At 42.2% G+C, this 25,719-nt stretch overlaps 1 protein-coding gene across 1 annotated transcript in view; it reads left to right on the top strand.

Annotated features, from left to right (window-relative positions):
- Positions 1 to 22,259, top strand: part of pdgfd (platelet derived growth factor d) — a 31,545-nt gene extending 9,286 nt beyond the window's left edge. Inside the window, exons 2-7 of the mRNA XM_019886035.1 lie at positions 6,944 to 7,133; positions 8,700 to 8,877; positions 14,168 to 14,221; positions 15,081 to 15,291; positions 18,745 to 18,962; positions 21,205 to 22,259. Of these exons, the coding sequence (XP_019741594.1) occupies positions 6,944 to 7,133; positions 8,700 to 8,877; positions 14,168 to 14,221; positions 15,081 to 15,291; positions 18,745 to 18,962; positions 21,205 to 21,339 (986 nt within the window). The 3' untranslated portion in view covers positions 21,340 to 22,259. The remainder of the gene's footprint in view (positions 1 to 6,943; positions 7,134 to 8,699; positions 8,878 to 14,167; positions 14,222 to 15,080; positions 15,292 to 18,744; positions 18,963 to 21,204) is intronic.
- Positions 22,260 to 25,719: the final 3,460 nt, after the last annotated feature.

Consider the following 25,719-nt stretch of genomic DNA (forward strand, 5'->3'; position numbering starts at 1 on the left):
GTTTTATGTATTGACTTGATTTCGACAGGTGCAGACAATCTCGGCTTTGTGTTAACATCAACAAACAGGAACAAAAAGTGACAGTTTAAGTCCAACTTTGTTTTCTTATTTGACAGTGCAAGCGATACGATGTCATTTTTAGGGGAGCGAGTCGCCTCATAGATCCTGGTATTTTGACCATAATACCTCAACAAAGTGATTGGAGAAGAAAACTGCTTGATACATCACAATAATATAAGAAGCTGAATTTGCATCAGTGCGATTTGCAATCGCGTTCAGAGATCACATGAACGACAGGGCTGTTAACAAAGAGGAGCGAATCTAACAGTTTTTTGTTGCTGGGGAGCTCATATCTCCTGGTGTTTTATTGTGATATGATTGACAGGAGACTTGACTTGTTCACTCGTTTGTTTTCTGAGCAAACACACAACATGCACCGGTCACCGGGTCACACCTGGTCACACTGAAATGAGTTTCATCTGTAGGCTGTCCGAGCTCTCCCTTAGAGATAGGGCGAGAAGTTTGGTCATCCGGGAGGGAGTTATTTTCTGGGAATTATTCATCATTCAAAAATATTTATTTTTCAAAATCAAAATGAAACCGAGCTCCCTGATTCAGGACAACATCCATCTTGGTTCATTTATGCTAATCAAACACAGAGTGAGCAAAAGTTGTTGCAATTAAACAGGAAAGTTGATTATACACGTTTGGAATGGAAATGTATTTTACATCAAGTTTTATACAGGGACATATTGGTGCTTGACGCAAAACATTGACATGGCAGCAAATAGAGTTTGTGCATACATAATACAATAACAAGGCTTTTTTTTTCTGTGTTAATCACATTATGAACAAGAGCTCCACATTAGTGCCTCCACCTGAACAAACTCCAAGTGAATGTCAATGTGTACAGGTGAAAAGTTTCTCAAGAAGCACAATGGAGCCCAATGGTTTCATTGGCTGCTAAGAATGGAGCAGAAAGAATTGAATGGCGCCCTCTTGTTTCGACAAGCAGGGCTAAGTGAGGGTGACACACACGACAAATGCCAGAAGTGACACTGCAGAAAAATGAGAGCAGAAGCCACTCACACCCCAGGAGATTGGTCCCCGCTGAAGGAAAGAGATAAACACTCTGTGTACTTATGCTCTGTGTGTCTTATGCGTGTGTTGCGCGTGCAAGAGGGGGACTTTGACAAATCCTCTGATGCTCAGTGAGTGCTACGTCTTTGTTATTTTGACAATGGCGCCCCGACACAAAGAACGCGAGCCTTTCTTTCCCCCGCCATTTTTTTTTTCAAATCTTCCCTTCTCTGAATGTCAGCATTTCTCCACATATTTCCCACATTTCTCTCTTGTGTATCCCAGCATTTCTCCATCTGTCTCCCCCCTCTCTTTGTCTCTTTCCTTTGGTCTTCATTAGCCTCCTTTCTCTTGGTTTTCGGGCTCATCGTAAACTCTCTCAGAAGTTGGTGAGCAGCGCAGGGAGGATGGGAGTGTTGCAAGTGCAGACACGAGAAGAGGATGCATAGTGTCTGCAGGCTGTTGGAGGGGTGGGATGTGCCGGGACAGCAAAAGTGTGATTGTGAGATGTCAAAGGGCAAGAGGGGGAAATATGATGAGTAGTTGACAGTCAGAACTTGAATTTGAAGATGAGGAGAAGCAGGTGGATGTTGATGTATTATTGGTGAGCTTTCAGTGAGATAAGTGATCCCAGTGGTGGATAGGTCAGATACATACTGGCAGTCAGACCACTGACACACACACGCGCACAGATCTGATGTGAGTCAGAGAGTGGGACTTCTGTCAAAACAGAAGCAACTGCTCAGTAACAGAGCAAACGTGCATCAGCAAACATCACTCAAGTTGCCCTCAGAGAGAAAGAGCGAGCAAAAAAATGTGTGCTACTCCATCTGTAGCTTACACAACCGCACACACTCGCACACCACACACACATATACCGTATATATATATATATGATAGATAGATTGAGACAAAAACGGGAGGAAGAAGGGCAACCCGTTCAAGATGATAGGATTTAGGTTGTTGATTACCTTGAATAAATTGTTGTACATATTACTCATCAAATTGATGATGTGTCCTTTCACAGATAATTCATACAATGCTAATTAACCTGCCAACAATTTCGGGGGTCAAAGTTGCCAAAGAGGCTGTTGTGGAAGCAAAGTGAACGCTAATGCTATTCAAGGGACCATTGAGACTCACTTGTGAAGATATGAGGAGCAGATAAAATGCTCCTGAATCATTTAAATGCATTGAGAGTCACCGCTTTTCAGTAACGGCTCCCTCTCCTCTCCCTTCTGACATTGAAATGAAGACAAACAAAAGACAAGGAGTGACGCAGCTTCACAGACACACACACGCATGCTCAGGCAGCAGATTGTATCTTTGCTTATTTATGAGTCTCAGACATGTTCTTTGGTGTGGCGTATCTAATGGTTTGAGCTCTCGTGAGTATTTGCGCACTTTGTTACTCAGCAGTACATGTTTTTAACATTTTTTTGTTTTTTTCACTGAGCACTTCTCTCCTCTTCACACCTTCACCCTTCCTCTTCTCACTCAATCACCCAGCCCGTTTCATTCCTCCATCTGATTTTCCTCCAACTCAGACAGGTCAGATTCCTCATTCCTCCGTTTTTGTATCCTGCCTGTCTGTCATTGGGTCAGTTCTGTCTTGTGTCTTTCAGTCAGCGTGTTTGCTTATCATCTGATTGTAAAAGATGGCAGATTGTTTGTCATGCTGGTCGTGGACAGTGCCAGGGGAAGCCTTCAGAGGCAGTTTGCCAGTTAGCAAGCATAGTTCAGCAGTTTATGAGATTGTATTGATCTTGCTTGCACAATATGTCCTTTGGCTGTGGTTCAAGTTGATCACAAATCATCTCTTATGCTATTACTTAAAACATTACTAGCTGGCATACCTAGGAAATGCCTTTGACATTTGTACTCTTCCTAATTGGTGCCAAACCTTTTTCTTGGTCTTGATCTCTGAGAACTATCCTGACACAAGTCTCTAATGTACTTTATGGAACCATTTGCAGCAATTATTATCTGGAGCACTATCACCCTACATCACCCCTGCCCCCCCCCAAAAAAAAACCCAATTATATAAATAAAAATAAAGATAAAGTTGCAGCCGGAAGTAGCCGGGTTGACGACTGTGGCACTGGATGGAAATCAAACCTGTACTGTCCGTATAAAAGGCAGCATCATGTACTTTGACACTACCTGTAGTCCCAAATAATGAAAAACAAGTATGGCAGTAATTAAGCGTGCCTTCTTCCGCCATGTGATCATGCATTGTTAAGGCACTGCGCGAATCAATTCATTTTACACTCATTCATTATTTGCCAACTTATTTATTCATCCTCATGTCCTTGAATGTAGGAACTGTCATAACTCCTGGAATATTAGTAGCAGGATTTACATTTGTGTTTGACTGGAATACCTGTTTACATCGTCGCGATTTACATTTGACAAAATCATCCGTGAATTCCTTTCCCCTTTTTGCTTGGGGCCTCATTGCCTCATCTGACCAGGCAAAAAAAAAAAAAAAAAGGACAAGGGCTTCAGTAAATCTGTCTGTGAGTGTCCTGAGTCAACAGTGTTTTGATCTGCTGCTGTTTATCTAACCTCCTGTGTCTGTGTCACAGGACATCCCTTTGTCTGCCTCTAGGGGAACACACACACACACACACACACACACACACACACACACACACACACACACACACACACACACACACACACACACACACACATATATTCATGGCTCCAAGATCAACGCACACCTTTGTCATATTACATATTTGTCACGAAGCGGGGGTGGTGGAGGACCCCAAAAAGCAGGCAGGAGGGAGGAGCAGGGTGAGCTTGACAAAATGTATAAATCAGACACTGAGAAAAACAAATACAAAACAAGCAAAGTCCGTCAAACAACAAGAATTCAAAGTAGCAACAAAACCCATGGCATAAGCAAAAAATATGACGTGATAAACACAAATCAACAGAAGCAGTGACAGCAACAGAAACAGAAACAGCAACAATGACCCGACACCGAGTGGTCGGGGCGGGAGTCCTTTTAACAGAAAACCTACTAATGACATGATGACCAACAGGTGTGCCAATGTAGGAGGAGCCCTACACAGACTTGAAGTGGGATTGGTCAGTGTTAAGTACAGAGTAACGCTACTTCATTGAGAAAAAGACAGTAATCATAGCAGAACAAACAATTAAAATTAAAATTTGATCGAGGTTTCACTGCAGGATTTTGCAAGAATCCCGTGTCAAGAAATTTTCAAATATAAAGAATGAGACGAATCAAATAGGGAGAAGGACTTGGAGGAAGCCAACATCTCTTCATTTGTTTCCTCTTAACACAGAGGAATCAGGACAGATATTAGGTGGAAGCTGACGGTGACCAGAGATGACACCTATGGCATGCAGTGTTCATCCCAAGGGCGCGTGTGTGTTTCTTTTTCATTCCTCCGTGCTCGTTCGTGTACGCGTGACTGAGAAGGAAGAGAGAATATTTAAAGATGATTTGTCGTGAGAGAGTCAACAATGACCCGACACCGAGTGGTCGGGGCGGGAGTCCTTTTAACAGAAAACCTACTCATGACATGATGACCAACAGGTGTGCCAATGTAGGAGGAGCCCTACACAGACTTGAAGTGGGATTGGTCAGTGTTAAGTACAGAGTAACGCTACTTCATTGAGAAAAAGACAGTAATCATAGCAGAACAAACAATTAAAATTAAAATTTGATCGAGGTTTCACTGCAGGATTTTGCAAGAATCCCGTGTCAAGAAATTTTCAAATATAAAGAATGAGACGAATCAAATAGGGAGAAGGACTTGGAGGAAGCCAACATCTCTTCATTTGTTTCCTCTTAACACAGAGGAATCAGGACAGATATTAGGTGGAAGCTGACGGTGACCAGAGATGACACCTATGGCATGCAGTGTTCATCCCAAGGGCGCGTGTGTGTTTCTTTTTCATTCCTCCGTGCTCGTTCGTGTACGCGTGACTGAGAAGGAAGAGAGAATATTTAAAGATGATTTGTCGTGAGAGAGTGGCAAAACAGTGCAGCCACCACAGGCTCCGATGATCAATGCACACACACATAGGCCTTGAGCTATCATTCAGGCTGATGGGAAAGGCTTTGGTCATTTAATTCTTTTCTGGGTAGAAAATGTCTGTGGGTGCAAGCATAGCATTGTGCATCAGCAACTGCATTTTTGCAGGAAAACAGTCTCATGCAAACACATCATATGCAGTATACATTGTAGAGTGATGAACCGATTTGCACAAACTCACTAAGCACAGCCTCCTATCGTATCGCACCGCGGATGGCATCACTTATGAGGTACAGAGCTAATTGGAGATGTTTTACATAACACAGCAAAACACAGATGATAAACAACCGAGCAGTGAAGGACAAGGCATGCACAAGCAAATGAATGGTGATAATACAACTGATAGCATCCACCCATCCATTTTCTGAACCGCTTTATCCTCATAACATGTTTTACATAATACAGCAAAACACAGATGAATAAACAACTGAGCAGTGAAGGACAAGGCATGGCCAAGCAAATGAATGGTGATAATACAACTGATAGCATCCACCCATCCATTTTCTGAACCGCTTTATCCTCATAAGGGTCGCGGGGTGTGCTGGAGCCTATCCCAGCTGTCTTCAGGCAGTAGGCGGGGTACACCCTGAACCGGTTTGCCAGCCAATTGCAGGGCAGACAGAGATGAACAACCATCCACAGAGGCCAAAGAGAGAACAGAGCAAAACAAGAGACGTTTGTGTTGGAGTTGCATTTTATACGTATATATGTGAACTGGGAAGGCAGTGCTGTGAGGAAGGAAATAGACAAAAATTGAGCTTTCCACTGCTGTATTTATGTCCACTTCAGCCTGCCAGTTGTCTACGGCAACCTGCAGTGCAGCAGTCAAGAGTGGAAATGAAAGTGCCCCGACACCACATTAACAGACAACCTTACACACGCACACACACACACACACACACACACACACACACACACACACACACACACACACACACACACACACACACACACACACACACACACACACACACGGCTGTGTCCTTCAATAATTTTTAAGTTCCTGACGACGAAGCATTTTTGTAAGTAAATTAACTACAGTAGATAGCCTTCAATAACGTTTAAGTTCCTGACGACTAAGCATTTTTGTAAGTAAATTAACTACAGTAGATAGTCAGACTTTTGCTCTACCGCGTGAAAAGCATGAGCAAATGCAGATACGAGCATCAACATATTGAGGCAACATATTGAAATCAATAAGATAATACAGTGAAGAAAAGAAAACAAGAGGAATATGAAAGGCACAGAAGTGATCGGGCAGAAAAGGGACCAAAAGCTTCATTGCCATCATTCTGAGATGTACACTTGTGTGCTGTCTTCATTATACATTCAGCCCCCTCGAACAAAATCTACACAACTCAGGGTGGGGGGGAAACTGCTCTGTCAGCCCACTTCAGCCTGCTGCTTGACCTTCATACTGTGCTGGTGTGCGTGTGTGTGTGTGTGTGTGTGTGTGTGTGTGTGTGTGTGTGTGTGTGTGTGTATCTCATGTAACTCTACATACAAACAACTATGAAATAAAAAAAATTTAGGAATTGTTCTCGTTTTAATCATAATATTGTATTGTATTGTATTTTTTTTGTAATGGTGAGCCACTTTGATGTTAACGACACATAACATTCTTGAATTTACATGCTTCCCGTACTTATAAATGCTTCATTTGCTAATCAAAGTATACATGTAATATTTAGGTAGACTTCTTTACTTCTTTAATAAAAAATAACTTACCTGTTTTGACATGATTGAGTGCTTATACCCGCTAACAGACGACAAATGTCTCACCCCACCAGATGTGTACCGAAAGGAGGACAACATCACGGTTACACCACCAGGGGGAGTCATCCATAGCCCACGTTTCCCCAACTCGTATCCACGCAATCTGCTGTTGTCATGGACGCTGGTGTCGCCACCGGGAAGTCGGATACACCTGGAGTTTGACGGTCACTTTGGCCTGGAGGAGGCGGAGAACAATGTTTGCAGGTAACACATGGGGAATATACACAATAGATGGCAGAGGTGGGCATTATCAGTCCCGTGAGTCTGTCAATGAGCTGTCGCCAATATTTCAGTTGTCCGAGTTCTTGGCGACACCCAAACAGCATTGTGGCACCCGTGTGTGATGTGGAAATTACGTTCTCGATGCTGCTTGGCTGTCGCCGACAGGGGTGACCTGAAATATTGACAGAACCAGTGACGGACTGACGACGGACTGACAGAACTTCCGTCAGTCTAACGGAATGCCCACCTCTGGTAGATGGAGAATAGAGACGTGGCTGGAATCTGAGACCCTTGTTTATATTTAAATTGGAAGACAAAGGGCTCTCTTTTTGTAGACATGCAGAGATGCTTGCGTATTCTGATTTTCCTGCAGGCGCAAGCACTGCCGCTGCTCGTGTTAGCCAATTTGGCCGACCGGTCTTTCTAGCGTAGCAAGGGTGTGTACTTGAAGATAGACTAGGCGGTATAACAATTTGATGGCAGAAAATTGGTCCTAAATTTGGTGAATTTCTTTTAGGCACAGGAGGACTGATTCTGAGCTTCGCAGGCATGTGCGTGCAAATCAGGCGCATTTCATTCATAAATATGATGACAATGAGCATCTGAATAACAAATGAAGTACCAATGTAGAAATCAATTAATTGCACTCATTAATATCATTTCTATCATCATGATGTTTTGTAAATCATCTCTGTACTGGTTGGCAAATATTGTGGCGTGGAGTGGCTGGGGGGGGGGCACAATCAGGAGGGGGATAGATACATGAAGTCTGTGGACATATTTAAGCTGGCCAGCCGTTACCAGCGGCTCATTCTGCATTTAATGAGGGCACCCGCTTACGTTGTCTGATGCCACACCAATCAGCAGCAATGACAATGCTCCCATCATGCAGGGAGCATTGTCCTTTTGTCCTTTTCTGCACAGAGACGTCTCCATGCGAGATGTGATTGCGCCACATTAAAGGGAACGAGGGGAGAGTTGGCCGCGTGCAAGCCGGCGTGTGCGTGTCTGCGTAGTTACCAACACGCACTCTAACTGGCCTCAACAGAGACTCACATTGCTCAGTGCGCCGGCTTTGTGCCGATCATGCAAATGGGGTCTCGAAAGGTTGCTAGCGGAATGATTATGATGGTGCAGGGTGGTGATGGGTGGGTGGCCCTCAGAATTCAAAAATGTTCTAGCCTTGACGAGGAATGAAAAGAAGTGAAATTAAGCTTTGTGTTCATCAAAGCATATCTTCAGTGCACTGGCAACAGAAACCATCAAAGACTTTATACACAAGCCACCGATGGTGCCGCATTCTTGATCGATTTCACAGTACTAATAAATGCATCGCGTGGTCATCCAGTTCCAGGTTCAATATTTTTGGGGTGTAACTCAACATTTTCTTTAACCTTGTGACTTTTGTGAGCATGATACAAAGCACCAAATTGTTTGACTGTAATTGATGATGTCTCAGTCATGAGCCACAAAGGTGTCATATTTTTTTTTGTATCATCTACTTATTGATGTTTTTGTTGGCCTCTTCCTCTGTATTATTCACCGCAGGTATGACTTTGTTGAGGTGGAGGACCAATCACAGACCAGCACTATCATTTGGGGTCGTTGGTGTGGACAGAAAGCACCGCCTAGTCTCAACTCCAAATCTAACATCCTCAAAATAACCTTCAAATCTGATGATTACTTTGTTGCAAAGCCGGGATTTAAAGTCTACTATTCATTTCTGGTGAGACACTTGCACACATACACGCACACACACACAGCTGACAGAAAACTGAGTTGCTCTTTTACGACTGTCACATCTGACTTGATCTGTTTCTTTCACACTTTTTTTTTTAATTGTGGAGAGCTAGACATACATTCACAAAAGCATTCGCAACCCTTCACTAGGCTCCCTGAGGATAAATTAAATCTTCATGCTGTGTTTTTTGCGACATACACAAAAACCGAAAGGTGCTTACTGATGCGCATGAATGGCGAGGTGTCAGTTTGACGGGGGCTGGAGACAAACAAGCCTCCTCGGGCTTTGCTGCCTTGCTCAAGTACTGGCATCCTTTGGGACCAAACACCTAACCTACTGTCGAAGTCAAACTAATGTTGTCTCGCCGCATGTAATTAGACAGTGGGAGCTTTCGAAGCTTACAGTGGAGCCTCAAAAGTCAAAGCCATTTTTGTTCTAAGATGCCGTTCGACTTGTTTGGCTTTCAAAACAATGTTTCCCATGGGAAATAATAGTCCTGGCAAAACTCCAGTTCAACGCTGGATAAAAAAATTAAACAAAATAAAAAACAGTCATGAACCTTAATTAACTCTACAGGCATCACAGATGTGATCTCTCTTTTTTTGTTTTGCAATACAGCACTATTTTTTTTAAATTCTTTTTGCTCAGAATTGCCTTCATTTACACAACAACAGTTTTTTGGACATAGAACAATGTAAAAAGGGGAGGTTTTTAATCATGGTTTTGTTGTTCCTTGCTGAAGCACTGAAAAACTTTCTGAAAAAGTTTTTTTTTTTTTCAATTCATGAGCAACTATGTCAGAACAGCAGTGGTGGAGAATAGGAAACATAGGTGGTCTGCTGTGGTGCTCAACACAATGAGCTTGATGAGGTTTAGCAAATGCTACATTTATTGCAGTACGTACAATACACTTTTGCATAAGACTGTGACCAAAAAAAGTACAGGGTTTTGAAACCTCATGCAGTAATTTCTGTTCTTTTAGCAGTCCATACAGCAAAATCATCGTCTTTCCAGAAGGCGATGAATGAATGAATAAATAAATAAATAAATAAATAAATAAATAAATAAATACGGGTTCCGTATTTTCTGAATCGGTCTTGTGTAAAACTACTCTCAACATAATATTGACATGTGGATAAAATGCCCAAAAGGTTCTGAGTTTGAATCTGCGTATGGACCTTTCTGGGTGAAGTTTACATATTCTGGTTTGGGTACGAAGACATTTTGTTTGCTGTATGTTCCCGCTGCCCAGTGATTGGACGGCAAGTAATCCAAGGTATACATATACCCAGTGGTATGCGGTTGTATACTTCAAGGCCTTGTCTGCTGAATGACATGAAATTGCATTAGTCTATTTCCAACAGTTACATTATCTTCATTTCATAGCGTGCGCCCTGGCTGCCCAGGTTCTAGTCATATGTATCTATGTTAGAATCTTTTCCCAATCAGATTTCAGCTTCTGTGTGTTGCAATTTCAACGTGATCCGCCCGGGGGCCTTCAGAATCTGAGTGGCGGTGTATGACGCAGAGGCACTATAACAATGGCGGTTTTTTAAGAAATAAAACAGATTTCAGATTCACCAAACTGGGCCTGCTCACCGGATCACAATGACATTTTCTCGTCGTCGGATGAGTAAATGAGGAAATCAGCGTAGTGGTTTTGTTGGTAAGAGGAAAGAAAAGAGGACCTCTGATGTTCCTCACCCTGTCATCAGAGGGAAAGAGGGGGAATGAAATAGCAGTAGAGAAACGGAAAATCTTTTTAAGAATGCTGCCTGGCTTCCTCTTTCATGTCACAGATGGGGCTGAACATTGATCTTTATCTGAAAAAAAAAGGTGGTACGATGAAAGTCTAGTTGCAGAGAGAAATAGTGCATCTGTCAAACATTCTTTGCTTTCATTCTTTCATTTTGACAGGAAAGCCTTTGTGACGGCAGTTCCCATTACAATCTGTGCTAAAAGGTTCGGCTATGTGTAGATGCAAAACTCTATAGTTGCACATAATTTTGCTCTCTTCCCCCCGTCCTCTTTCCCTCTCCTTGTCAAATTCTCATCAAGTCCCCACTTTGATGAATTGTAACCATTTCAACAATTTCTCGTTTGTGTCTGAGTCATGGTGTACACAAGTTCTCTGCAGCTGTGCTCAAGTTGTGTGGCCAGCAGGTCTAATTTGTTCTCTTCAGAGCTGCCAAACTGATAAGAGGGAGGAGATGTAGAGGCAGCAAGTGGGAAGGAAGGGGATTGAGGAAAGAGAGAACAGGTGTCTGAGATGGTATCAGCGAATCAGCTAATGACTTAAATGCCTGCACTGAGAGACGAAAACAGAAGGATATTGTATCGAAGCAATCAGAGTGCATGGACTGAGCTGGATTCATCCGGAAACATGAAGGTTAGGAAAGAAAAACTGAACCCGAATTGCTTTGTTGCAGTTGTTGCATTATCTCGAATAATTCAAAAAGCAATAATCATCTCAACAATGACTATAATTGGATTGAAAGTCGAGAAACAAAATAAGATGTATCGGGGAACAACACAAAAAACGCTTTAAAAATGTGGCGGCTCAATCACATGAATTTAAAAATGGAGCTGAAATGCTCGATTAGAAAACACCACTGAAAACCGACAGGCATATTTATCACGTACGTATGTCCCGTAAACATTTAGGTTCCTATTTTTGAGCCCAGCGGAAGTCTAGCACAAAATGCATTCTAACTGTCCACATGGGTGGCGTTTTCATTCTTTTGGAATGGGCGTTTGTATGAATGAGCACAGCTGAGTGGATTGCCGGCCAATCAAAGTCGCTCCTCTTGTTCCCTTGAAATTCAGTTAGTGAAGGCATGCTGTCTACTTTGCGGAAGCTGAAACAGACTTGTTGAAGGTTATGCAGGATCTTGCGCGTACAAAGTAAGTTAATAAGGAACTGCAAGATCACCACTTGTGGATGATGTTAAGTTGGCTGCCAATTGTGCATTTTGGGTGATATATATATATATATATATAATGACATCACTGCCACAAAACAAGCGGTCAAATAATCCAGCCAGGTGCTGTGTGTGCTTTAACTGTGGATTTCAGTCAGAATTGTGCAGGTTTGTTTTGAAATGTACCCTGTAATTATTGGATGGCTCCCAATGTACAACACTTCTTGTACAAATATTTTCTCAAACGCATTTAGCCACATGAAAAAAGTAATTATATATATATATATATGTGTGTGTGTGTGTGTGTGTGTGTATATATATATATATACACACACACATATATTCGATAATAAATTATGATTAGGAAATGTATGTCTATTACATTCGTCCACCAACCTTTCACACCAAGTAGCACCAAAATAAATAACTAATTTAGTAGGTTTAAGTGACCATGAAAAGAATACAATTTAAATTCAGTGTCACCATGCACAGTTTGAACACTAACACTGCGCCTAAACAGAAAATTTGTACTAGAAACTTAATTCCAACTAAACGGTAGTCCTGCAGTGATTCTTTCACTTCCCACTAGATTGCACCTAGGTACGACTAGTACCACACTTGAAGAATCGCTGGTCTTATATAAGGAAATGGGAATCCTCTCAAATAAATATCTTACGTCTTACTACTCTCTCTAGTTGAGTAAATTTACACCCCAGGCACTGTATGAAGTAAGGAAAACGGTTCATTTTCCGAGCAGGACAAATATTAATACCAGACGAGAATGTGTGCTGAAACTGTGCCTTTTTTCAAACGTCAGTGTCCTGGTTGTCTGGGGTGAAAGGCCACGGTAAAATGCTGGGGCCTTCGTGGCCATCGAAGACACATTTAATCCTCACTTGTCTCACTGTCCGATTGTACCAAATGGAGTTTGAGAAGGGCAGCTCCCTGGTGTCACCACCACTCCGCTGCTTCTGTAAAAAAGGGGCTGAGCTCTTGCCGCCTGCAATACCGCCAGACTCGCCAAGGATATTTTTCAGTGGTCAATATTGTCACATACATGATATAATCAAACTATGTTGAAAAAAAAGAGGTCACATTTGTTTAATTAAGGGTCAGGTGATGTTTATTGACTCTTGATACAAGTACATGTTTGTGCACACCATTTGGCAGACTCAGTTTGATCTCTACTTCCAATTTTTCTCAAAGTTGTGGAAGTGGCCCATATGTGGATGAACGTAACCTTAAAAGGAGATGATAGCCACGTTGTGTTCACTCTCTTGCACGCACATTTGCGGGAAAGCCTCTGACCTCATTCACACAGCTGGTCAAGAAGAATAGATGCCAGAATTTGTTGAGCATTTCCTAACATTTGCAGATGTAAACAATCACAATATTACTTTGGTGTTCCAAAGGTGAACTTTCCCCATCTGCACCGGAGATGCAATTCAAGATTTAAAAGAGATGGAGATAATACCACATGTGAGGGCCTGAAAGTGATTGAATTGTATTTTTGCCAGACACATTTTATACTTGTCATATGAACATAAAAGTGCATTTGATTTAAGTTAATAATTGTGTTGGCCTAGGGGTAGGGAACTCCGGTTCCCCGAGAGCCATCTCCTGCCTGTTTTAGATCTCTACACACCTTACCAACACACCGAATTGAAATGATCAGGTCATCAGCAAGCTCTGTAGAGGCCTGAAACGATATTGAACAATTGAATCAGGTGTGATGGAGTAGGGAGGGATCTCAAACAGGCAGGAGATGGCTCTCGAGGCACCGGAGTTCCCTCCCCCTGTGTTGGCCGATTGGAACTTACAAAAATAGCACTGTAGATGTTTTTTTTTTTTAATTTAAGGAACTGAGGGGCACTGGAGAAACTATTGTCACTTATTTTATTCATTAGTATGACACAAAAATCAATTGTGATTAGAGCTGCAAAATATATTTCAAAACAAAAATCATCAGTGCGATAAGGGACTGTCAAATATGCATATTGCAAAGATGTGCAATAAGTTTCATATGGAATTGTATTTGACCAATCAGATACAACCTTAAATGTGCTATATGAGAATAGCATTTAGGGGCCTTACTAACACACACACTATATATATATATGAAAATGTAATTTTGTTTTAAATATTCCAGTATCAATGCATGTGGTTTGTACGACACTGTTAGTCAATGGACATTTGACCCGTTGAAATAATGCTTTTTGTCCCTTTAAGACTTCTGTTTGAGTACCCCTGAAAAAAAAGATGTGAAAAGAATCACATTAAACTGTAGTAGTCATGGAAATCTGGTATAATCAGTTGATCAACTCATCCATTATTGCTGCATTTCTTCCCCCTAGGCTGGCACTCCTCTGCCTGCATCCCAAACCAACTGGGAGGCCGTCACTATGTCGGTGAGTCCTACATATGGGTTAAATGCTGAAACTCTCGACTGCAAAACTGAATAAACGTTTGCATTGTAATTACCTGTAAGCGAAAGTGCTGTTCAACACCACGTTAATTTAATTCATTTGGTCTGCAAATGTGTGGCTGCCTTCATTTTAATTGAAAAAATAAACACCCTTTTTTCTTTTTTAATCATCTAATTTGTGTTAGTGTCAACCACATTGTTCAAAACATGCAGTTTGTCGTCAATCCAACCCCCAGCACGTTGGACGACGATTCTTAAACACAAAGAAATGTTGAATGGTCACATGAATAATTATTATGACAGAACGCCCATCTGCACGGACCAAGGCACAGCCACATATTACACGCGCACGGTCGAGTCATGCATACACCATCGTCCATATATTATACATGAGGCTTGAGATGTAAAATGTCATGCCTTCTTAGATTAATGCTTTTGTAAGAAGCATGTAATCCTTGTAATTTGTGTATGTCTCTATGTAAGCGCCGTGTGGTCAGCGAAGTATGAAATCATAATAATTAGTGTGCGTTGTTACACATGGCACTTTTTATGCATGGACTGGACTACATAGGGGATGCATGTGCACGGGTTTGCCCCAGTTTTAAGATTCAAAATGAAGAGACAACAATTACATGCAACGCGTATGGATAAAAAAAAAACATCCATATGGCAGTAGAGTACAAATGTCCCGTATCATCTGCTCTTGTCGCGTAAACTATGGGTTGTCACAGTCATTTTGTTTGCATTAAACATCACTTTCAGAATCCTTCATGTAACCTACAATGTAAACGGGGTGGAATAATATTGTTGTTTTTGTTTTGTTTTTTTACTCTGATTCTTAGGATAGCAGTCCTGTGGGGCCGGTAGCAGTCACAGAGGTTCCTCTCTCATTAGATGACCTGGATCGAACCATTGCTGCCTTTGACACTGTGGAACAGCTTTTGAGATCGCTGAACCCAGACACTTGGAAACAGGACCTGGACAGCATTTACACACAAACACACATTCATTATAGATCCAGGGCTTATCATCTGGCAAGCAGGCACAACAAAGGTATGTTTGATTGTACATAAAGTTCACTGAAGATCATTGATTGGTCACGATCAATGAACACTTACACACTTGTGGGCACAAATCCTTATCTTCAATAAACCATATAGAGAGAGAGAGAGCGTATAGATAGAGGCAGGATAGAAGGAGCGCTTTTACAAAACAAGATCAATACCAAATTTAAAAAATGATGGCTTTTATATTTCAAAAGCTCTTTAATGATGCTTGAAGGAAGTGTCACCGGGCAAATGTACAGTGAGAACGGACTGTTTCTTCGCACACGACACAACATAGCTGACTCTGAGGGATACTTCTATTTTTTTCTGTTGATTTATTGTGGCCTCAAGCGTATTGCGCTCAGTCAAGCCAAGCCTCATTGCGACACGACACTGCAACTCCATGGCAATAGCTTTCGTTCGCGTGATCAATTCATGATGACGGTTTGACCACTTTGTTTTAGTTCAAAATTTCAGACAATTATTTCCCCTAAAAGTCGGTCGGTGTCATTGTTATTTTCATTTGGTGTACTGGTGTATAGATTCACGAAATTGTGAGGTCTACAGGATGTCAAGGACAAATGCTCACTCAAGCAATGTAATTTTCCTCTTGATGAACTCAAAAGAGCAAATGTCAGAGTAGATTTGGCACAGAATCCTTTCTTGCAAAGAACGCTTCAGGCTGGTCGCAAATCCGAATATATTTGACTGCATCTCTTCAACCATGCATACCTGCCGTTCGTTTACTCTTGGGTGTTGTTCAGAAATCTCAACAAAAAGATTCATCACGCTCCATCTCGACTTCATTTTGCTTAACCACGCTCATATATAGCGACATGCAGTCCTTAATAAAAGTGCACAACCTCCACCGAGTTAAATCACGGTGGCAGTGATGCATTATTCAAGATCATTTGTCTCGTGTCAAAAAAAAAAAAAAAAACTGTTAGACATCATTGTTGCCAACAAGCTCACTGCACACAAAAGGTAACGGAAGAAAAGGTTTTGAATATTCTTTAAAAATAAACGTAATGATTCCCTGGTGTTCTTTGGTAAATGTTTGAGCTCTACAACAAATCCGTCTTTATCTGTACTAGATTATTCTATGAACTGATGGTTGTTCTATATGTTGGAGAACACATATGCAGCCCCTGGCTGCTGGTTATTTATACGACATACCACCTCACCCTGATTGGAAATTCAGCTTGTGCAGTGGAGCAGAAATATGCCGCAGTCAGAAGCTTACCTTTGTTTTCTTGAAGAGACACATCTTCGCTAGCTCACATTCTCCTTTCCTTGAAATCAACAAACAAGATCATACTTAGAATTGAATGAGTTTGTAACTTAGGCTACATGCAAGCAAAATAATACATACAGTAATTGCTTACAAAACGTCCTCTTAGTTAATCTTTCTTTGGTGGTTCAAAAAATGCAAATTAACAGCAGTAGCCATACATTTGTTAACTAACAGGTCAGAAGCAAATGTACAAAGATGGGCACTATTTTGCCAATCCGTCCTCCGTCCATGACCTGGGTACCCTTCCGTCATCGTCCCTCTGTCCTTATTCATATAATAATCATCCTGCATCCCCGTCCTTTTAAAGCGCTTCCGTCCCAACCCTTATTTAGTGTTTTGGCAATGACAGAGACATTCTAAACCACAGTCAACAACCCATTGTCGCACTTTGGTAGCAGTCTCTCAAATGCTGAATACGGATTTTTTTCTTTATACTTTATGTTTAGCGCCTTTTCCAAATATAAAAAAAAAATACAATCAAATCTAGTGACTCTTTATCTCTGTTATTGGAGTTCTGAATCAAGTAAATTGTCCATATTTTGTCACCTTTTGGGTTAAGAATGAAAATGGTAAGGTTATATGAATGATTCTTAGATATCTTCCTAATTTACGTGAATGACAGTCAATATCACATCAATAGCAGAAGTATTACAAAGTATTTTATTTTTATTTTTTATTGCTCACATTAACTTTTGATGATCATTTCACTTGTTTGCAGCAAAGACCGATTCTAAACAAGTAACATCTGCTAGGCTCCTACTTATGCTCGTTATCTGTTTAAAATGAGCTGTGCTCACTCCACTAAATGCTTACTTTCTTCATTATTTCAATTGAACAATTACATCCTGCCAAGATGGCGATTTCGGTTAGCACCTTCGCAAAAAGAAACCTGGCCTGAACTACGTATATTGAAGTTGTGTACACATCTGTTGCAAAGCAAAAATAAGAATAATTGTCATTGACCTTGATATTTCTATTAATCACTCATTGAAGATGAGCAACAAAGTATAAGAGTCTGACAGTTATATATACATGGCTGTTATTTGCCACACTGATATAACCCAACCCGTCTTTGGTAGAGAAGTAGGCTCTTGAATAGGACGACTGTTAAAACACGTTTCAGACAAAAACACTTTTTTGTTTCCTCAAGAGGAGGATTTTTACAATGACGCTGCTACTGAGACGAACAGAAATGTGCAAACGATGGTTAAATCAGCCAGCCTTCAAATAGTACATATGTGTAATTACCACCCTGAGGGGTGACAGTGGGGTGATTACACTTCTTATTTTGACCTTTGTCAAGAGGACACTCTAGCCTTGATTGCTGCTCTTTTTTTTTTTTTGTCTTCCACAAAAGTGACTCGTGTGTTTCTCAAGCTACCTTATTTCACAGGCGATGCATTCGAGCTCTCCCTCAGTCTTGCCCTTTCGACGAAGCATATTGCACTTCTACTGTATCATTGCCTCTCCATTACAAAAAGCCCTCATGTTGAATATTGTGAACTGACGATAAAAGCATACACTACTACACCATACCATAAAAACCATGCTTTATGGTTTGTTTTACTGCCATGAATTTTCACATGTCCATGAAAACTCTGCAGAATAGGGAATAAATTAGTGATGGCATCAATGCCAGTATTCAGTACATTCCGTGTATGTGTGTGTGTGTGTGTGTGTGTGTGTGTGTGTGTGTGTGTGTGTGTGTGTGTGTGAAATAACGATGAAAGAATGACGGACTGATAATGACGAACTGGCAGGCCGGCGGAAGGCAAATAGCAGACCAATGAAATTTACTGATGGACCCACCATTGCTGTGACTCATGTCAACAGTTTTTTACTGATAGTCCGGAAGTAGCGGTCATGAACTGGAATTTCGCGATGATGAAAGCGCGTTTAAAATAACAATGACGGAATGACGCACCGGGTCGGCTTTACATTTCCTCAATTGGAAAGGATTACATTTGTGAAACAAGCTTCCACTGCGTTTAAATTACTCCTGATGTCAAATGAGGCTGCAAAAATGGCCGTCTTCTCTGAAATATGGCTAACTAGCGAGTGTTAAACAGTATTCATACTCAAATGAATTGAGAAAACCTGAGTGAGGTATAACATGAAGTGAACTGACTGGCAGATTCCATCCCACTTTTCTCTTTCTCTGGGCAGTTGACCTGAATCGCCTTCACGATGACGTAAAGCGCTACAGCTGCACCCCTCGCAACTATTCTGTGAACCTGCGTGAGGAGCTCAGGGCCACCAACGCCGTCTTCTTCCCCCAGTGCTTGCTGGTCATGCGCTGTGGCGGCAACTGTGGATGTGGCACTAATAATTGGAACAACGGCTGCACGTGTCAGGCCTCGAAAACCACGCTCAAACTACACGAGGTAGTTCACACATCGCGAAGACATCATTAGCGCATACAATTGAACAAGAAAGACTCGACGTGAGAACATTTGGGGGAGACAATTCACTAGTCATTCAGGATTTTACTGATTCATTTTGCCGTCATTATTTGTATAATATTCTAGTAGTCCAACAGTAGAAGAAATATGATGAACATATGTTTGGTTTCCTCCCACATTCCAAAAAGTTTCAAATTTGGTACATCGAAGACTCTAAAATTGACTGATTTTAGAGTATTTTCCTGAATTCAACAATTTCAGGTATTCTCACCACGAACGACCAAATCAGGCAGCCATAGCCAGGCAATTTGAACCACAGCCAAAGCATGATTCGACCTTGAGACATAATCCCTGCACATTTCTGCACATCACCGGAGCAGTCACTGCTCTTGAGGGGTGTGGCAACAGTCAGTGTGCGCAGGTACCCTCATTAAATCCAGAATGAGTTGGCGATAACCCCTGGAGACTTAAATATGGCTGTATGTCATGTACTGGATCCGTCCAAACCCGTGATCGTTCATGTGGGCACCTACGCCCCCACCCCCCCACGAGATGAACGCCGGCCATCTTGATATGTCATATTTCTGAAATAAATGGCATCCACACACGAATCTGTCTGCCTGTGCCCCGATCAAATTCATCAAATCAGTCTACCTATTGCGGCGGACATCCATAAGGTCCCATCAGGTGTGAGGTTAAGACAACATGACCCCAAATTATCAGATGGTACCTACCATGTCCATGTCAAACACAGCCTCGATACACCAGTGCGATTCATTAACCAGTGCCCATTCCGACCCAAGATTCATCATGCAACCGCAGGAGCCAGTCTCCGGACTCGCCCCGAACAGTAAATCCCATTGATGGAAGCTTCCTTGAGACTGTGACCCACCAGACTATTTTCCTTTCCCTCACCCATTCCTGCTCCGCCGGTGCACATTCTGTGGCCACCACCCGTTCTTGTTTTGAAGGCACAAGCCCTGCAGCCGCACTCCAACCCTGCACTTGCAGCACCGGCAGGTTCCTGTTCCGGGGGTCCCACGGTCACCACCCAACCCTGCTTTGGCGGCGCAAGCCCTGCGATTGCTACGCGATCATGCTTGGGCGGCGCAAGCCCTGCGGCCGCCGTGCTCGCCCTGCCTTTCCATGTCTCCCTCCTGAAGACGGTCTACTCTAGCCTCCTTAGCCGTCTGCAGTCATTTTGGATTTTTGTACATACAGACGCTCTGTTTTTGCACTTTACCGTCCGATCGGCTTCTGGGTCCAAATTCTGCTTCTCAACTGACAACGGGGGTCCTTTTAAAACGGCCGCCACCCGTTCTTGTTTTGGCGGCGCAAGCCCTGCGGTTGCTACGCGATCATGCTCGGGCGGCGCAAGCCCTGTGGCCGCCGTGCTCGCCCTGCCTTTCCATGTCTCCCTAATACATTAAAAGGGAAGTCAAGTCAGAACATATTGTTGACAACATTTTTATGAGCCCACACTTGTCAAAACACGACCTGATTCATTTTTCATTTGTGGCATATGAATTGAGCAGCAAAATTCAGCTGTTTTTTTTTATGCATCTCAGGGGATTGGTCGTTACCTGTGCCCTGAGGTACTGTGATGTCATTTCAATGCAAACAAGTGTCTGTTTGTTTGAGCACATAAACCAAACCTTGCAGTCATTTTGGATTTTTGTACATACAGACTCTCTGTTTTTGCACTTGACCGTCCGATCGGCTTCTGGGTCTGCTTCTCAACTGACAACGGGGGTCCTTTTAAAAATACATTAAAAGGGAAGTCAAGTCAGAACATATTGTTGACAACATTTTTATGAGCCCACACTTGTCAAAACACGACCTGATTCATTTTGCATTTGTGGAATATGAATTGAGGGGCAAAATTCAGCTGTTTTTTTTATGCATCTCAGGGGATTGTTCGTTACCTGTGCCCTGAGGTACTGTGATGTCATTTCAATGCAAACAAGTGTCTGTTTGTTTGAGCACATAAACCAAACATCCGTCTGTCCACCGACATGCCCAAAAGTAAACCTTTGCCTTCCCGTAACAAGCACACGTAATCCAACGTAGGCCTGTGCACACAAATACCGACACGATGCAAACAGGAATGGTGAGGAATGGAAAAAAAGTGCAGAGCTTCGTCGGGGGCCACATTTCTTATGGCCTTGCAGGAAAGAGTTTGAAGGCCTGTGCTGCCTCGACTCATTCTCCCTGTCTCTTCCAGGTGCTCAAGTACGCCCCAGAGACCTCTCTGTACCAGCGCCACCGCAGGATAAGGGCGCGCTGGGTCATCGATGAGATCTTCCTCACGCACCACGACAAGTGTGAATGTGCCTGTCCCTCGCAGCCTCCTCGCTGAGACACTGACCCAAACTATCTTGAATTGTTGGACACCTTCTGCCATTTTGCCATGAACTTTTTTTAGACAACCAGATACGCAGTAAATGCAGAGAAGAAATGATTTGACGGATGATGCACAGTTTGTGTCATTTCCTAACAGTAAGCACTTCAGAGGAATAATCATGAAACTCAACTAATAGTCAAACCGTACTGAACTATGCAAATAGGTGTGATTGCAACAGTTTAGCGGATCTTCAGATGTCTTTTCTGCCGCCGGCAAGGGAAGGGCGGAGGTATTTGAATCCAAGCTGTCATTCGAACTTTAAGACTAAAAAAAGCATGTGGAATTCCCCTCCCTGCTAATTTCCCACAAAGCCCGTCTTTGTTTTGCACACATTCCAGTCTGCAAGAATTCCAGCATCCCTTTGTCCTTCACACCCTCTGTAGCGTTCCCTCCCTTTTGTTTCCCCCTCACTGTCTCTTCGAACACACGGAGAACACTTGCACACACACACACACACACACATCCTCTCCTATCACTGACTGCCAAACACACGAGAGATGTCAGCACAGGCTACTGCACTCTGCCCAGTTTTCTGAGCACCCCAGGCATTCCACCCGCTAAGAGGGAATTCTGCTAACACCACGCACCTCAGATATGAAAAACATCACAGGCAGAGAGGAAACCATCTGGCAGATGTTCGCTACAGCATTTCTTCATAATATCCACTATACTGTCGTGTATGAACAACCGTGGGACACCCCTATGTTTCAAAGAATCATTAATACATCATTTTGGATCAGGAGGAAGGCCTTTTTCTTTTCCAGCATAACTGTGCCTCGATGCACAAAGAAAAATAAATCAACACGGATGAATGGATTTGGTTTGGAAGAATCACTCTTGAGCCCCGACTTCAACCCCATCACGCACCTTTGGAATGAACGAGAACGGAGCTTGCGATTAGGCCCCTTTCAGATGACGTCTAACCTCACGTATGTTCTTTTATATAATTGGGCAGACTTTAACATCTTAGAAAGACCTCCCAGGAGGCGAGTGTAGAAGATGGTTGACCTATAACGGGTGAGCCAACTCAATATTTTTCTGCCATTTTCACCTTCAGCCAGCCTGCTCATGTTTGCATTTTCAATTGCCAAGGATCAGTTTCTTCATACGCGCGCAACCCGGTAATTAGCACTTTAAAGCATGTTTTCATGCAAATGAGATGCTATTTTTCGTGAGCGTGTATGTGCGAGTTTGCGCGCCTGTGCCAGTGCTTGCGTGTCTGTCTGGATGAGGAAGTGCTTCAGGTGTGGAGAAGGCTCCCAACAGAATGGAAGCGGTCAGCCCAAATAAACTTTGCGACAGCATGTGAGACAGTGTGCAAGTACGGTGCCGTTTTGTGAGTGTTGAAGCATCACACGTACGCACACTTAGATGCAAGATTTAAAGAAGAACAGTCCTCTCTTGTCTTTCACGTGTCTTGGACAATACATTATGCGTTGAACTGACTCTAAAGCCATGTGATCTGGTTCTGATTCCTTATGATGTCAAATTTTTTTAGCTATTTTTGTCTGAGGTAAAATTGATAGAGCACATTTAGTATAAAGGCTGCAACAGCTGTATAATAAAACAACAACACAGAAAACCCCCAAATCTATTGTGCAGTTGAATAGTTCCCTTTTGCTACCCCAGTGAAATCTGCTGGATCTGGTGGGCCACTGCCCCGACTTGACCGTAATTCACATCAATACAAACAAACAACTTGTCACAGGTAATCTCTTTAGGCTACTAACCACAGTACATGCTCAGCTGTTAGCACGAGCTTCCGTTTCTCTTGACGTAATGGCCAATGGTTATTTTATTTGAACGCAAAGTAAATGCCCTTGTCGCTCGTAAGCCAGATAGCCATCCGGTCATAAGTCATCAACTTTTGATAAATGTTGTATTCCCGAGGAGAAGGTCAATTCTAACAATATTTGTCTGTGTGTTTGTGTGTGCGCTGCGTCTTTCAGTGTGCCAGTGTTGTGAGAACACAACAGAGTGGCTGTCGGTAAATACTGGAACAGAATCCAGTGGGACGACAAGGCATTTAAAGCTACTTGTGCGATTTTTTTGGACATCACTTCAACCACATAAAGTTAGTCTAGTTTTGCAGATTTACATCTTCTTTGCCCTCCATCAACCCCCCCCCTCCCCCCGACTCATTCGTGCCTCACACATATGGCTCACACAAACTCAGTGATCAGCTCTGATATCCAGTGAATGTTTGAACGAGAAAAAGTGCTGCTTTTGCTGTCTTTGCAATATTCATGACAAAACCGTCGGCTTTAATTTATTGTCTTTCGCAGTTGTTTTGTTTGGGGGGGGGAATCAGCTGGATGGTTTTGATAAATAAAAGTATTTGTCGCATCAGTGAGTCTTGTGTTTGATCATGTGAAGAGTGCAATACATTCGTGACACATGAATGGATCTCGGAGATGACGAGGAGATGAATGAAGGGTCAGACAGCAGAAGAGGAAGAAAACACGAGAAGAAGAAAATACAAGGAGAAGGGCTCAATGATGTTGTCTGGTACAGCCTTGTGCGTGGGTCGCCATGGAAACCACATATGCGCTTTTCAGGCCAATGTATCTGCAGTAAGGTCAACGTCACAGAAGTCAGATGGAAATTAATGGCTGCTGTGTCCTGAAGGGATGATTTAATTGTTGATTTTGTATCCAGTGATTGTGTGTGACAGCAGACTGCGGTTAACCGCATCCTGCCTGTGGAGGCGCTTTGATAAGAGCTAATATTTGCAGCGACATGCACTCAGACATGGAGCTGTATGAAGTCATTGTGCATCGCGTGGATTCTCTGCAGTCACACAACATGTGCCCTGGGGAACAAGAAACATAGTTTTTTTTCCCCTATGTGAAATAATAAAGAATTAATCACCACATAAAACGTCAGGTACATATTTTTAAGAAAACACTAAAAGGTACTTTTATTTTATTGTTTTTATGTTAAAGAAAGACAATGCACACCAGTAATGTGATCCTGAGCAATATGCTGAAGTCTCACATGCTCTCATGGCACTGGTTCAACCTCGGTGCACATTTTTTCCGATTAAAAAAAAAAAAAAAAACCCTCTCCTGTACAGACAATGCTGTGAGTAATGCTCTTGAATGTAATTTAAATTGTAACTCTCCTAAGGCATCTCATTACCGAACACACCGCCATCGTTTAGACTGAATTGTGATTGTTAAATATTGTCATCATCGGAACCTCAAAGCAGTTCTCTTTTAAAGCTATAAAATGCAATGCTGATAGAATGTAGCCATTGATGAGATGCAAATCACAGCCATCTTCAGAATGATGAAATGTTTTATCACAATTATACGAGTGATCAAGTAAAAAAAAAAAAAAAAAAAAAGGTGCAGAATGGTTTCATTGTTTCCAAAGCAATCTTTATAGCCATTCTGACACAATGAATTGCTCATAGAGTTTCCCATCCTGCGGGCGGGTTGCTGTATGAACAAACCATTTCTGTCTTTTCGTTCTTGAGTTCATGGCTGTTATTTGACGAAACTGACAACCAGAACAATGTGCGAATAGATACTGAAATATAAATTAGACTTGCATCAATAATGGGTTTTTGTGGCATCTGTGTTTCCTGTGCTCATTTTTTCATGTATGATAGATAGATAGATAGATAGATAGATAGATAGATAGATAGATAGATAGATAGATAGATAGATAGATAGATAGATAGATAGATAGATAGATAGATAGATAGATAGATACTTTTGGAATGCCGGGTGAGTCAGTCACTGTAGGAAAGTCTCGTAAGCACTGGGAGAGCATGCAAATTACACTCAGGAGTACATTACCCAAGATTTGAACCTAACTACGTACTCTTAATGTACCGACTCAGCAAATGCTGATCATTTGCGTTGCTTGCAGTGGAGTAGAACTTGACTGTGCTGTATAGTACATATTCATTCTAGGGCTGCCGATATCCACTAAAAAACCTGCAATACATGAGGGTTGATAGTTGGTCCAAAACCCAAAAACCTTCTATTTTCGACGGATGATGTGCGGAGGTGGTTTTCGTCTTGCGATGTCCATTTCCTTTAATGATATATGAAAAGCTGAAAAGTTCATATTCCCACAAGGCGCGCGCACACACACAGACACACACACACCCTGCATCCTTTCTGTCCCTCCTGATCTCCAGGCCCGTCCTTGCCATGTCCACAAGCACTTCCGCCCACCTCCTCTTTCACACTACATTATAGAACAGCTTTCATTTAGGTATGAATATTAGATATTTCTTTTGAATTATGTAAAAACACCATATGTGAGAAATCTGCAGGCACGGGGAAAGGACAATTGTGAGTTTCCGCGTTTAAAAGTCTC

The sequence above is a fragment of the Hippocampus comes genome, unplaced genomic scaffold (genome assembly GCF_001891065.2).
Source record: "Hippocampus comes isolate QL1 unplaced genomic scaffold, H_comes_QL1_v1.1 scaffold29, whole genome shotgun sequence".
In the NCBI taxonomy this organism is placed as follows: Eukaryota; Metazoa; Chordata; class Actinopteri; order Syngnathiformes; family Syngnathidae; genus Hippocampus; species Hippocampus comes.